This window comes from Oncorhynchus kisutch, linkage group LG11 (genome assembly GCF_002021735.2).
Source record: "Oncorhynchus kisutch isolate 150728-3 linkage group LG11, Okis_V2, whole genome shotgun sequence".
NCBI lineage: Eukaryota > Metazoa > Chordata > Actinopteri > Salmoniformes > Salmonidae > Oncorhynchus > Oncorhynchus kisutch.
The window spans coordinates 8,017,083-8,032,254 of NC_034184.2; the positions used below are offsets into that span (position 1 = coordinate 8,017,083).

The following is a 15,172-nucleotide window of genomic DNA, read 5'->3' on the forward strand; positions in this document are numbered from 1 at the left end:
GGGACTGATGGTTTGGTTACCACGGCAACTACTGTAGATATCTAGTAAACTTACCAGCTACTTCAGTTAATGTTGAACACATTTCTACCGGAAAATTAACTAATTTCTATCAGCAAATGTATTAAATTATAGCCCTGGTATAAAACGGATGATCAACTCGGGGCTCCATGTGTTCTCTGGAAAATAATGCAACTCCTTGGAAGGTCCGTTCCACGTCGTTCATTGTTTTCCATAGAACGCTTAGCCGCTCGTTGACTATCCTTAATGATCTCAACGAGGATCCCACGCGAGCGCCCTCCCACAATCTCCTGTGATAGGTCAGTTTAGCTTGCCTGCGTCTAGCTTGCTTGCTTGCATTGCTTGCGTCAATTGGCCATGGTGATTGTCAATCAGAAGTACCCGTACGCCCCCTCGCGCTGTAAATGTCTTGTCCTCGGAGGAAGCCCTCAAACTAACAGTTTGAAGAAAGGTTTGGCGACGGTGGTGCTTATGGAGAGAGACGGCTGGGGCTTGGAGTAGCACCACTGAAGTGCACCAGTCGTTCCTTTCAATTTCCGAATTATTTCCCGTGGCTCTGGTGAATAACAATTATAGCATGCAATGACTTTGCACTCGTGGATACATCATCCGCTTTAGATTATTTGCTTGGTTTATTATTTTTTTCGTTTTAGGTGAATGGCGAGGATACTTGAGGTACAATCGAGAGTGAGTGGTTTTGACAATATGTGTTGCTGCAATATGGTATGCAACCTAAAGGTTTATGGAATATAGCCAGATTTCCCACAATCTGTATGCGTTCTCATTCAGCCCGGTAAAAAATAAATTATTTCTGCTCGGCATCATGTTTTTACTCTGGGTATATATGCTCTACTCCTGCGTGGGCTACTGCGCCCCCATGCCAAGTTTGGTCGTGGACAATAACCGGGGAAAGGAGACTGGGACGGTGTCCGTGGTCGGTAAAAGGACCGAGAATAACGGTAGAGCGGACCTCATGTCCAGACTACTCCCTATCCCACCCTGGGTGGATATAGAATCCGATTACGACGAACCATCCGTCCGGACCTCCTCCAGAGACCTGCTCAATAAAGAGATAGACGCGTACAGAGGAGTTGAGGACTGGGGTGAGATGAGGGGTGAGGGGCAGAGAGCTCCTGAACCCGGTGCGATGTCAAGTTTCTCCAACGACTTGGGGAGCAAGAAACTGCCGCAGGCGATCATCATCGGGGTAAAGAAAGGAGGGACGCGCGCGCTGCTCGAGTTCCTCCGCGTGCATCCAGACATCAGAGCTGTGGGAGCCGAGCCGCACTTCTTCGACCGTAACTACGAGAACGGACTGGAGTGGTACAGGTAAATACATCAACATTGTATGCTCTCACGTTCGATGTGCATGAAAGATAGGCTATCAGAAGTACATCGATGATTCCCATAGATCAACCAGCGCTATACAAGACACGGCGAGGGAATAGGCATGACAGTCATAGCTATCCATCCAGTTATTAGAGCTCAACTTCCAATAGTTGTCCATAGCAGCCTATTGCTTTTCATTTCGTTGCCTATATCTTCCACACAAAAAAAAACATATTGGATTGCAAACTGTGAAGGGTTTCTTCGCGTTAAAACATTCGTATATCGACATAGAATGGTATAGTTAACAAAGTATTTAAATCACAGGAAATGTTTGATTATCTTATTTATTACGAAGTTATAATCATTATATAATTAAACAGTGCATGTAAAGGATTCGATAGCATAATTCAGGCGAATTGTGTCTGTGCGTTTTTTACAATACGATTTGTATTAATAATGTATCAAATAGAACTAAATATGTCCCAAAAATCAATTTAGTTAGCTCCATAATGCATACTAATAGGTCTTGATCATATCTTAATCTCTATTTGCCACATAAATGTATTCTAAATAAATGTTTAGGGATAATGTCAGTGACCATATTTGGGCCGATAGTAACTGTATCTTATAAAGATATTCTATTATTTCAATCGATGTTTTGTTCTGTATATTTGTTAGTAGGGTGCTTTTCCAAAATCCAATCAGTCTTGGCATCAACGTGGACATATGATCATCCAGTATTCAAACCCGAGTAAAACTGTAGGGTAATTGAATAGCATTAGTGAGAACAAATTCATATTTTTGTATTCAACTTTCACCATGTTCCGGGGGTAGGCTAGACTATGCCTGAATAATGAATCAATACACTGTCACATAGGCTAATCTATGGGCTGTGCGGTTTTTTACGTTGTGCAGTGGTCTCTATTGGACACAGTGCAACATTGCAAGTTAACGGGTTACTTTTCAGCGCTGTTGAGGTGAGTTTTACCTTTGAATATATATATAAATAATTGGAATGAATACAAGCTAGTTATACATGCGTTTCTTATACTATAACGCTGAAAAGGTTAGGCAATGTGCAAGTTGTGGTCTGATGTGGAAATGTAATGAAATCAAGATCGAGAAAGTGTCTAATGTATTTGAAGTAAGATGTGCTTGATTACTTTAATTATTAATTTAAAAAATTCTATATTTACACATTTCAATGTAAATAAATACGCAATGTCAGGCTATACTTATTATTTTAGTTAGTCCTATGCGAGTTTGAAGAAATGATGTTAATCTTAAATAAATGATAAACTAAGCAGGGTTGTCCTACCTCTCTCCTTCAATAGAAATACATAATACATGCACTCGGATGGAACAGTAATTACTCTACAACACAATAGCACTGAGCTTCTCTGAGAACATCAATCAAACAAACATGATTCAAACGTGTTTTCAGATGGTAGCTATACCTTGACACCAGCCATTTACATATTAACAGACAATGAGTGGCAGGAGGCCTAATATACTAGGCTAAGTAGGCTACTGTAGTCGAAAGAATAAAACATTTATGCCAGAATTACTTCAATAATTAATTCATACAAAATCCCACCAACGCTATTCCTTGATCGATATTTGGAAATACATGACCCACCCTGTCCCTCCCTCTCCTATATTCTTCATGCATAATTAAACATTATAAACAACGTGCAGAGCAAGTGTGACTAATAACAGAAATATTGAGGACTCTATCTCACGTTGCATTCTCTTGACTCGACCTGTAAAAGAACTAGGGCCTACTCAATTGATGGCGCCTGGATTAGTAATATAATTTAGACGTGTTTTTAAATAGGCCACTATAGTCAACGACGACTCGATAATTGCAACTCATATCCAATCAATATGAGTGGAACATTATGTAGCCTAATCATCTTACCTAATTAAATTAGTCAAAGCAACACTTTAAAATAATGAAGTCCATGGATGAAATGTGTGAATTTTTATTTAAGTGATACGTAGCCGAAAGAAACATGAAGGTCTTTGCAGCAAAATCCGAGAGCATAGTGGATGGTTTCCTTCTCGCCTAAACCCCTGGGACATTGTTTTAGCTTAGGGAGAGTTTCTTCCTCTCTTTTCCCTGGACGCGGAGCAGAACTAATAGCTTATCTGACAAGTTGATAAAAACACTTCTGGATTGCATGCCCCTCTGAATAACCGGATTTGGTGCAGTATGGTGTGAAGAGCCGGGCTGTTAAATATGCGAGGTGGTTGAGGGCCCCAACTAAAGTAAGGCAATGAAATGAAATAAAATGATACATCTGGGTGTTTAGAGGGGGTGACGGGCTATATGGATTTGATTTCAAATAAAAACACTTTCTGCCGCCCAATTATTCAGGGAGGGATCCAACTTGAGCTTTTGAATTTGCATTGATAGACATAGCTTACAAGTAGGCTTTATTAAACTGTGCACACTTTGGCTGAAATACGTTATCCAAATGGTGCTAGTTATATCATTTTATTTACATTGTCCATTAACCTGATCTCCTCGTCACAAATGCATAATTCTAGAAAGAACATCCACGGATAATAGGGAACATTGAACAGTTTGTGATAACGGTAATGTGGACCATGGCTACGGTGGATTCTTTTGGGTCGGTGTTGCGGGTGTGTTCGTAAATTCAATCTGGAGTGCCAGAGTGCGCTCAGACTGCGCTCTGGGTGTTCAGAAATTCAGAGCGTTGGCGACTGTAACTGTGCTGCTGGCAATAATTTAATGACGCTTTTTGCCGACGTTTACTGGTCATATTCAACGGGTGTTGAGCGTTCGTAAATTCATCAGTTATTCTGGTCTCGGAACACTCATACGAGAGTGCTCTGAAGTCAGGGTAGATAGCCTGAGGGAATTTACCAACGCGCCCTAAATTAGAGGGCCAATGTCATAAACCCTCAAAGTTCCAGAATGGAATGAAATTGGCATTCCATTTCTCCCTGACATTGGTCAGGAAGAAATCAAAACCAGTTTAATTGGAATGATTGGCAGTAGAGACATAATATCGATTTTTCTTAAGCAGGAAAATAAAAGAAAGGCATGGGATATATTAGAAATTGTATAATATAATTATTGTCAACGTAAAATATTGTCACAAAGTTATAAATACAGTTTATACAGGTTTTATACACATTTTCTGTATGAATAGCCTCTGAAATATATGTAAACAGACCATAAATGTCAACATTTTGTTTTCTTGGAAAGTGTGAGTGCTTTTATGATATAGTATCAGTAGTTGTTGCATTTACAACTTGTCTCAGTCCTATCATCAATTGATTTCAGCCAGTGTACGGTTGTGGTTTGACTGCATTGTTTGAGTGGATTTTTGGAATATTGGCAGGTAATTAGAAAAATTAATGTAATCACTCCTCTAAAACTGTCTGGCTAGCTAGCTAACAAACATACAGTGCAGATCAATTCTACACGATCTTATCACAGGACTGGCAAACCATGGTTGACCAATTCCCTGACCAAAATGGCTGACCTTTATCCCATCATAAGAAGGTTCTTGGCCATTCTAGTATTCTAATTATATGGTTGTAATCCTCTCTCTTGCAACCCTGTTTACAGAGAAAATATGATGCTGGCTGGGAACCAACAGATAAAATAAACACAAATGCATCTACGTTTTATCTACTCCTGGCTGTGTTTTATCTAGGATCCTGGATGTGGTTTGGCTGGGCTCCTGGATGTGGTTTGGCTGGGCTCCTGGCTGTGTTTTATCTAGGCTCCTGGATGTGGTTTGGCTGGGCTCCTGGCTGTGTTTTATCTGGGCTCCTGGATGTGGTTTGGCTGGGCTCCTGGCTGTGGTTTGGCTGGGCTCCTGGCTGTGTTTTATCTAGGCTCCTGGCTGTGTTCTATCTGGGCTCCAGGCTGTGGTTTGGCTGGGCTCCTGGCTGTGGTTTATCTGGGCTCCTGCCTGTGTTTTATCTGGGCTCCTGGATGTGGTTTGGCTGGGCTGTCTGGCTGTGGTTTATCTGGGCTCCTGGCTGTGTTTTATCTGGGCTCCTGGATGTGGTTTGGCTGGGCTCCTGGCTGTGCTTTGGCTGGGCTCCTGGATGTGGTTTGGCTGGGCTCCTGGATGTGGTTTGGCTGGGCTCCTGGATGTGGTTTGGCTGGGCTCCTGGCTGTGTTTTATCTGGGTTCCTGGCTGTGGTTTGGCGGGGCTCCTGGCTGTGGTTTAGCTGGGCTCCTGGATGTGGTTTGGCTGGGCTTCTGGCTGTGTTTTATCTGGGCTCCTGGCTGTGGTTTGGCTGGGCTCCTGGATGTGGTTTAGCTGGGCTCCTGGATGTGGTTTGGCTGGGCTCCTGGATGTGGTTTGGCTGGGCTCCTGGCTGTGGTTTGGCTGGGCTCCTGGATGTGGTTTGGCTGGGCTCCTGGCTGTGGTTTATCTGGGCTCCTGGCTGTGTTTTATCTGGGCTCCTGGATGTGGTTTGGCTGGGCTCCTGGCTGTGCTTTGGCTGGGCTCCTGGATGTGGTTTGGCTGGGCTCCTGGATGTGGTTTGGCTGGGCTCCTGGATGTGGTTTGGCTGGGCTCCTGGCTGTGTTTTATCTGGGTTCCTGGCTGTGGTTTGGCTGGGCTCCTGGCTGTGGTTTAGCTGGGCTCCTGGATGTGGTTTGGCTGGGCTTCTGGCTGTGTTTTATCTGGGCTCCTGGCTGTGGTTTAGCTGGGCTCCTGGATGTGGTTTAGCTGGGCTCCTGGATGTGGTTTGGCTGGGCTTCTAGCTGTGGTTTATCTGGGCCCATAAACCCTTATCTGTTTCTATCTCCTTAGGCTTATCATTTGATGGGACAATGGTAATAACATTGGAACACAGTTAGATCTGTGGTCAACTTGCTGTTTAGTACATACACACACTTGTTCAGCTAACCTTGTGGGGACACACAATTCCGTCCCATTCAAAATCCTATTTTCCCTTACCTCTAACCCTAACCCGTACTCTTACCCTAACCTTAACCCAAAACCTAACCTTAACCCTAAACCTAACCCTAGCTCTTCATCCTAAAACTAACCCTAACCCGTACTCTTACCCTAAACCTAGCCTTAGCTCTTATCCCTAAAACGAACCCTAACCCATACTCTTACCCTAAACCTAGCCCTAGCTCTTAACCCTAAAACTAACCCTAACTCGTACTCTTACCCTTACCCTAAACCTAGCCTTAGCTCTTAACCCTAAAACTAACCCTAACTCGTACTCTTACCCTAAACCTAGCCCTAGCTCTTAACCCTAAAACTAACCCTAACTCGTACTCTTAACCTAAACCTAGCCCTAGCTCCTGACCCTTAACATAATTCTCCCCCCCCCCCCAAAAAAAATCCCCTGTTGGTCGAATTTTTGTTAGTTTACTATTCTTGTGGAGACTTCTGATCCCCACAAGAATAGTTAAACACACACACACACACACACACACACACACACACACACACACACACACACACACACACACACACACACACACACACACACACACACACACACACACACACACACACACACACACACACACTGTTCAACTGACTGAAAAGTTCAGCTGGGTTTTTCGATCTAACCCAGTTTGTCAGAAAGCGTCTCATGTTTTTAGTATGCTGTAGTGACTCCTCTCATGCAATCACAGATGTCTATATCTGGGCACCAGTTTCTTTTTTTCTTCAAGGAGAAGATCAATGAAAGAGATGTATGGGTCTTTTATAAAGGGTTGTGTAATGCCATGATGTTCATTTGCCTTACACTGTTCTTCTCTGGCTAGTTTGCACCATCTTTGTCTCTGTGAGCCCATGGACACCTCCATTTAGCCTTGGAATTCCTCCGACTAGAGAGAGATATTTTCTCAGTCTTATACTTTTTAGAACACAACATGGATCACTCTTGTGTTCTACCCATAGAGATCCTATTCAATTAGTATTCAAATGATATGGTTCTACCTCCTGGAACTGAACCTGAATGTAGATTTATTAGTTCTAGAGGTACTGTTAGGTCCATTCAGTTGGACTGTTTTCATTAGCTGCTCACAATTCCTTCTTCACACTTTTCACTCTCTATTTCCTACCATTTTACTGTTTCTTCTGTCATGTCAACATTTTTGTTTCCTCATCCAAATGACATGTAGATTTTATCTACAACTTAGTCTACATTTGTCAAGTTGATTATGACAGTTTGGTGGTATGTGGTGGTTCTCTTTCTGTGCTCCCATTCCATAGAGATGTATTGATCATGAAGGGGCTTTGATTTATAATGACTGTTTCTGTGGTTTGCTAACGTGTCGTGGGCTTTCATCTTAGCTGCCTGTCAGCTCTCTGCAGTGCTGTACTGAGCCCTTTCACGGCTCCTCCCAACAAGTGTTTTTATGGTTTAACAAGTACTTCTGAACACTTATATCCACAAGGCGCCTTCTAACTTTCAAGCTCTAGATATACAATCTGTCACTCTTGTGTGAATAACTGAGGAAAGATCAATCTGTACTTCTGCATAATGTCCCCAGCCTCTGCCTATAAGAAAGAGAATAGTTGAGCTTAGTCTGAACAAAAGTTTAGTTTCTGGCATTCAAACCTTTTTGTCTTGAAAATAAAGTGGATTCTTCCCTTGATTTGGAGCTCTTGGGGAATGTGCAGCGTTCCTTTGTTGACCGTTACTGTCTGTGGTTCATCAGTGTACTTATGATACCTGTGAACTGTCATGTTTATTATTATACATTAGGGAATGCCGGCTCTTTGAACCTCTCTGGAACCTGTATACTCAGAACAATGACACCACCATGGAGAGCTGAGGTGGTGTGAACATCTATATAATGGCCCTGCATTAAAAATGACCCTTAGTTCACCATTATATGTAAGTTATTTTAATTTTTAATTTAATTTAATTTAACCAGGTATGCCAGTTGAGAACAAGTTCTCATTTGCAACTGCGACGTGGCCAAGATAAAGCAAATCAGTGCGACAAAAACAACAACACAGAGTTACACATAAACAAACATACAGTCAATAACACAATATAAAAATCTATGTACAGTGTGTGCAAATGTAGAAGAGTAGGGAGGTAAGGCAATAACTAGACCATGGAGGCGAATTACAATTTAGCAATAACACTGGAGTGATAGATGTGTAGATGATGATGTGCAAGTAGAGATACTGGGGTGCAAAAGAACAAGAGGATAAAAAACAATATGGGGATGAGGTAGTTGGGTGTGCTATTTACAGATTGGCTGTGTACAGGTACAGTGATCGGTAAGCTGCTCTGACAGCTGATGCTTAAAGTTAGAGATGGAGACATAAGAATCCAGCTTCAGTGATTTTTGTAATTCGTTCCAGTTAATGGCAGCAGAGAACTGGTAGCCAAAGGAAGTGTTGGCTTTGGGGATGTCGAGTGAAATATACCCGCTGGAGCGTGTGCTACGGATGGGTGCTGCTTTGGTGACCAGTGAGCTGAGATAAGGCGGGGCTTTATCTAGCATAGATTTATAGATGACCTGGAGCCAGTAGGTTTGGCGACGAATATAAAGTGAGGCCCAGTCAACGAGAGCATGCAGGTCGCAGTGGTGGGTAGTATATGGGGCTTTGATGACAAAACAGATGGCTCTGTGATAGACTACATCCAGTTTGCTGAGTAGAGTGTTGGAGGCTATTTTGTAAATGACAATGCCGAAGTCAAGGATCGGTAGGATAGTCAGTTTTACGAGGGCATGTTTGGCAGCATGAGTGAAGGGGTCTTTGCTGCGAAGTAGGAAGCCGATTCTAGATGTAATTTTAGATTGGAGATGCTTAATGTGAATCTGGAAGGAGAGTTTACAGTCGAACCAGACACCCAGGTATTTGTAGTTGTCCACATATTCTAAGTCAGAACCGTCCAGAGTAGTGATATTGGTCGGGCGGAAGGGTGCAGGCAGCAATCGGTTGAAGAGCATGCACTAAGTTTTACTTGCATTTAAAAGCAGTTGGAGGCCTTGGAAGAGGTGTTGTAGTAATGACATTCCCATATAGAGAGTACAATCCTTTCATGTGATGTATTAAATTAATATACATAACTCAGAAATAACTCCTAATCGATAATTGAAACGTGGATGGACTTTCTCAACAATACCAAGTTAATCTGGCTGCTGTTTTGTTTGCAGTGGTTGATCAAGGTTATGCTTCAGTCTTCTGTTGAAGGACTAGTTGGACTTAAATGACGCCATCCCTGAGCGGGGTGTCTTTTTGGGCCTTTGAACCTTGTTTCCCTCCACCCCGTGATAAAGAACCAAAGAAGTAAACACTTAAGGGCAGCTAGCTTTGGTTATCTAGTGTCATGACGTTGCCCTCTTTGAGTACAGCGAGCACCATCCCCCGCTCTCTGATTCTACAACCAGACTGCTGTGGTCAGAGGTCGTAAATTCCTGAGAAGACCTCATGGACACACAGTTATAGAGAGTAGTTTTTCATGGAGACAAAGGAAATCCTTCCACCTCACAGAACTTGAGGTACGAACAAATTTTATTTTTTTCCAGATTTGAACTAAATCAGAGGACCGCCCCTGATCCCAGTTAGGGTCAGACATCCTGGGACAGCCCTCTTCTGCCATTTCGAATAAAACCCAACTTTGAGAAATTATCAGCAGACCATGTTTCTCTCAATCACGGGAGTACAAAGGTTGCAGACCATTGCTGAATCTTTTAACCATACCACGTGGTTAAACTCTTAGACTATCGATACCAACAGAATAAGAACAAGTCTTTGATATTGACTACTAGTCTGCAGCTAGGAATTCAGTATCATTGAACGCGAAGAACGACAACCGCCGAAACATCCATTCTATAACGAATGTCACTTTGAACTATCCCCTCTAACCAAGACACAGAGAGAGAGAGGGAGAGAGACAGACAATTCTACAAAAGAAAGACTTTTCACCAGCGATCAAGACGACACACTGAGCGTAAATATATTGATTGATTGCAATTGTTCCCGAATGAGTGAGCGTTCATGTCTAAAGGATTAGCATTTTAATTGTTATAATTATCATTCTGTAGGGACTTCTTAGTCGACCCCCCATTGCCCCTTTTGTCTAACAGGCCGCCATGCCGGTTCAGCACACTAGGCCACATTCTATCATTTCATGTAACCATATTTACTGTTTGTTTATGAATTTTTGTGAATTACTTAGTTAGTAATAAATAAATTATTTAAGACAATTGATGTATGGATGACTCATAGTGAAGACTGGGTTTGTGCAGATAACCAACAATTTACGACGTTTGGAATGAGACTAACGTGAGGTTAAATAAATTAATCATTAATCAGAAGACTATTGATCAGATATGAAAATATCTGAAAGGTTATATTGGGAAATTATACATTTGTAATCTGAATACTTTCCTTGGTGCCCCAACTTCCTAGATAATTACAGTTACATGATTATTCAGTTTAATCGAGTAACTAATTACAGAGAATCTTTGATAAAACAAAGTCTTCAGTTTAATGATAGTAAAGACACGACACTAGTTAAGGCCTGCTTAGAAACTTCACCACAACAAAGGGACAAGTGGAGCATTGTTCAAAAGGGAGCTTCATAGTGGAAAAATCATGTTACGCTATCAAACTGGAGATGGTTGCAGAAGTCGGTGAGTTGATAGTTATCTATGGGCCAGCCTGTCCTGCCCCTTGCTTCCAGAGACCAGACAGGGGCTCATGTCCGTGTCAAGGACCGTTCTGGTTGGATGTCTCTTATCTCTTCACCACAGGAGCACTCCTGTTTACATGTAGGTGACCCAACACACACTGTCCTCTCCACTGACCTCTCCCTACTCTCTCTGGCAGGCAGAATGACAGGAATTACCTCTCCCTTTTCTCTCTGGCAGGCAGAATGGCAGAAAGACCTCTTCCCTTTTCTCTCTGGCAGGCAGAATGTCAGATATACCTCTCCCTCATCACTGGCAGGCAGAATGGCAGATAGACCTCTTCCTCTTCACTGGCAGGCAGAATGGCAGAAAGACCTCTCCCTCCTCACTGGCAGGCAGAATGGAAGAAAGACCTCTCCCTTTTCTCTCTGGCAGGCAGAATGGCAGAAAGTCCTCTCCCTCTTCATTGGCAGGCAGAATGGCAGAAAGATCTCTCTCTGGCAGGCAGAATGTCAGATAGACCTCCCCCTTTTCTTTCTGGCAGGCAGAATGGCAGAAAGACCTCTCCGTTTTCTATCTGGCAGACAGAGTGGCAGAAAGTCCTCTCCCTTTTCTCTCTGGCAGGCAGAATGGCAAAAAGACCTCTCCCTTTTCTCTCTGGCAGGCAGAATGGCAGAAAGGCATCACCCTTTTCTCTCTGGCAGGCAGAATGGCAGAAAGGCATCACCCTTTTCTCTCTGGCAGGCAGAATGGCAGAAAGGCCTCACCCTTTTCTCTCTGGCAGGCAGAATGGCAGAACGACCTCTCCCTTTTCTCTCTGGCAGGCAGAATGGCAGAAAGGCCACCTGGTTTTAATGCCATGCTGGCAAAGTTTAAACTAATTTGATCAAACACAAACGTCTGGAAGGAATGTGAGTGTTGTCCAAAAAAATAGAAACTACCTCAAATGGAGAATGATGGAGTCAGTCAACCAGTTTTTAAGTCTTCTCCTGTGATGAGGAAATGCTTTGAGACGCAGCTGTGAAACACTATAATTTTCTTCTCCAGTCAAAAGAATGATCAACACACACACACAGACAGACACCAAACACACACAGATGACACAAAGCCTTGTCCCTGGGTCCTTAGAGAGTAGTGTGTATTGATTAGTCTGGCCTGATTGTAGGTGAAGCGTGTAGAAGGGTTAGATGGGTTAAGGGCCTTTGACTGGAAGCCAGTATGGCTGCTGCTGACTGACAGGCTCTATGTGCTTGACCATCTGCAGAGCAGGAAAATGCGGCTGAACCCTACAGGGCTGCTGAACCCTACAGGGCTGCTGGACCCTACAGGGCTGCTGAACCCTACAGGGCTGCTGAACCCTACAGGGCTGCTGGACCCTACAGGGCTGCTGAACCCTACAGGGCTGCTGGACCCTACAGGGCTGCTGAACCCTACAGGGCTGCTGGACCCTACAGGGCTGCTGAACCCTACAGGGCTGCTGAACCCTACAGGGCTGCTGAACCCTACAGGGCTGCTGGACCCTACAGGGCTGCTGGACCCTACAGGTCCCATTGGGTATTCCAAATCGTTTCACTCCCTCAGTCCACACTGGGAAATATGGTTAGTTACGTTATTTACAGACTAACCTGCTGAGTATCCACTATCAACACAGGAAAACATGAGTTGTTATGTCGATATACAAACTAACCTGCTGAATTAAGGAACCTGACTTTCCATCTGTGAGACAGAAAATGTATTCACTGTAAGGGATTTGTCTGATGAGTTAGCTGAAATATTCTGTGAAACCGCAAACTGAAAACGGCTGCTATTACGTTGTAGTTATAGCTAGAGAGGAATGTTGACTCTGCGATGGTCTGATACGTTGTGCTCTGATGGCTTCCTGTATCCTACATCCTGGCCTTCCCTCCCTCCACAGCTCCCCTCCTCAGGGGCCAATGGCCGACCAGCCAACCGTACCATTGACAGCAGGTTGACATCCCCTCCTCAAAGAGCGAGAGCCGCAAACATAAAAACAAGTAGCTCGAAACCATTTCTCAGTGTTGGGTAAACTTCCCCAGTGGTCCCAAATGAGAGCGGATTATTTTCTTTGTGGTCAGGCTTCAACCCTCAACCCTGACTGCCCCCCCCCCATTCTCCCCTCCACCCCAAAATAACCCATCCTCTCTTTTCAGAATCTCCTTTCTCCATTCTCCAGCTGTGCACTCCGTCTATTGGCAAATAAGAATAGTGTCACATGTTGTGCTCTGTCCGCCGATCCTGGGCGGGTCTCCCTGCAGGCCTCAATGACCCAGAGAGCCCTTTGGTCAGCACAGAAGGGGAGAAGAGGCCCTCGCTCCCGCTGCCTAAGCCGGTATGGCCCTACTGAATGGAGGCTAGAATAGGGGTGGAGGAGGAGGCTGGATGCTGGAGAAAGGCAGCTTTGAGCTTGCATCCCCAAATTACCACCGGCTAATTGTGAAAGGGGTGACCTGGGGAGAGGGGAGTGGCAGCTAGCTAGTGCAGCACTGCGGTGGCCTGGTGGCCCATGTGAGAGCCTATTGAGGACTGACCACAACATTGGGAAGAAGATGGCCTCCATAGGCAGGAACCTCCTACTGGAACTATGGATAAAGGACACTGAGCCGGACAGGAACTCAGTGTCGCATGCACACACTCAAACACACACACAGTAAATAACTTTTTAAAAACTCTGACTATTGCTTGCGCTCATTCATTCACTCTGGATGAGGAGAGCAGACACTTGTTTGTCTGTCTGTTTCTTGAGAAATCGTTTATGTATTCCCCCCGGGACTGGAGTCAGAGCTAGATGAGGAAGGCAACGATGAAGAATAAATCATCGAAAAGAAGAAGATAAGCTATGGTCTTCTGAGGTAGTGATGTTATTCCCCCCTCTCTCTCCTTGAACAGACCCTCCCTCTGTGGCGTTGGTGAATTGGGCAGTATTTAAAAAGGTGATTATTTGGATGTGGGAACACGTGTCAGAGCAATATCAGACCTCCCTCCTGAGTTAATGGTCATTCATTGCTGCTAAATAAACACTGTTTGGCACATTAAAAAGAGCCCAGGGGCTTGGAGTTAGAGAGAAAAACAAAAAGCTTTCCTATATGCTTTGTTATTCATTAGCCTCTTTCTTACACAGCTTTCCTTCCAACACCATGGTCAGTCAGTGTTCTGTTGGCTTTGCTCCCCCAGATATTAAGAGACGAGAGTGGTAGGTGAGAAAGGGGTGGGCGTGGAGGAGGAGGAGAAGGAGATGACAGTAAACCTGTAAACCTCGACTTGTCCCATGTATTAAGTCCCAGAGGTAACCATTAGGGTGTGGTTGAGTATTGGCAGGGAATGAGGATAGGGTAGGGGCTGGGGCTGTGAGAGGGAAAGTGAGAGTTAGGAAGCAGGGACTAGAATGTGTTCTATTTATCCTCAGCCATAAAAGAGCACACCTCATTAGGAGCTCTGAGAGATTTCTCTCTCTCAATTAATTTCAAGGGGCTTTAATGGCATGGGAAACATATATATATATATATATATATATATATATATATATTTATTGCCAAAGCAAGTGAAATAGATAATAAACAAAAGTGAAATAAACAAAAAAAAATTAACAGTAAACACTACACTCACAAAAATTGCTAAAATATTAGAGACATTTCACATGTCATTATGTCTATATGCAGTGTTGTAATCATGTGCAAGGGAAAATGAATAAACATAAATATAGGTTTTTATGTACAATGGTGTTTGTTCTTCACTGGTTGCCCTTTTCTTGTGGCAACAGGTCAAACATCTTGCTGCTGTGATAGCACACTGTTGAATTTCACCCAATCGATATGGGAGTTTATCAAAATAATATTTGTTTTCAAATTCTTTGTGGGTCTGTGTAATCTGAGGGAAATATGTGTCTCTTACATTGTCAAATATTTGACAGGAGGTTAGGATGTGCAGCTTAGTTTCCACATTTTATGGCGGCCTTTCTCAATAACAAGGCTATGCTCACAGTCTGTGCATAGTAAAGGCTTTCCTTAAGTTTGGGTCAGTCACAGTGGTCAGATATTCTGCCACTGGGTACTCTCTGTTTAGGGCCAAAGAGCATTCTAGTTTGCTCTGTTTTTTCTAAATTCTTTCCAATGTGTCAAGTAATTATCTTTTTGTTTTCTCATGATTTGGTTGGGTCCAATTGTGTTGCTGTCTCTCTCTGTCTCTCTC

General features: G+C 43.5%; 1 protein-coding gene across 1 annotated transcript in view; it reads left to right on the forward strand.

Annotated features, from left to right (window-relative positions):
- Positions 1–439: 439 nt before the first annotated feature.
- Positions 440–15,172, forward strand: part of LOC109898964 (heparan sulfate glucosamine 3-O-sulfotransferase 3B1) — a 43,500-nt gene continuing 28,767 nt past the window's right edge. Inside the window, exon 1 of the mRNA XM_031835230.1 lies at positions 440–1,347. Coding sequence (XP_031691090.1) covers positions 761–1,347 — 587 coding nt within the window. The 5' untranslated portion in view covers positions 440–760. The remainder of the gene's footprint in view (positions 1,348–15,172) is intronic.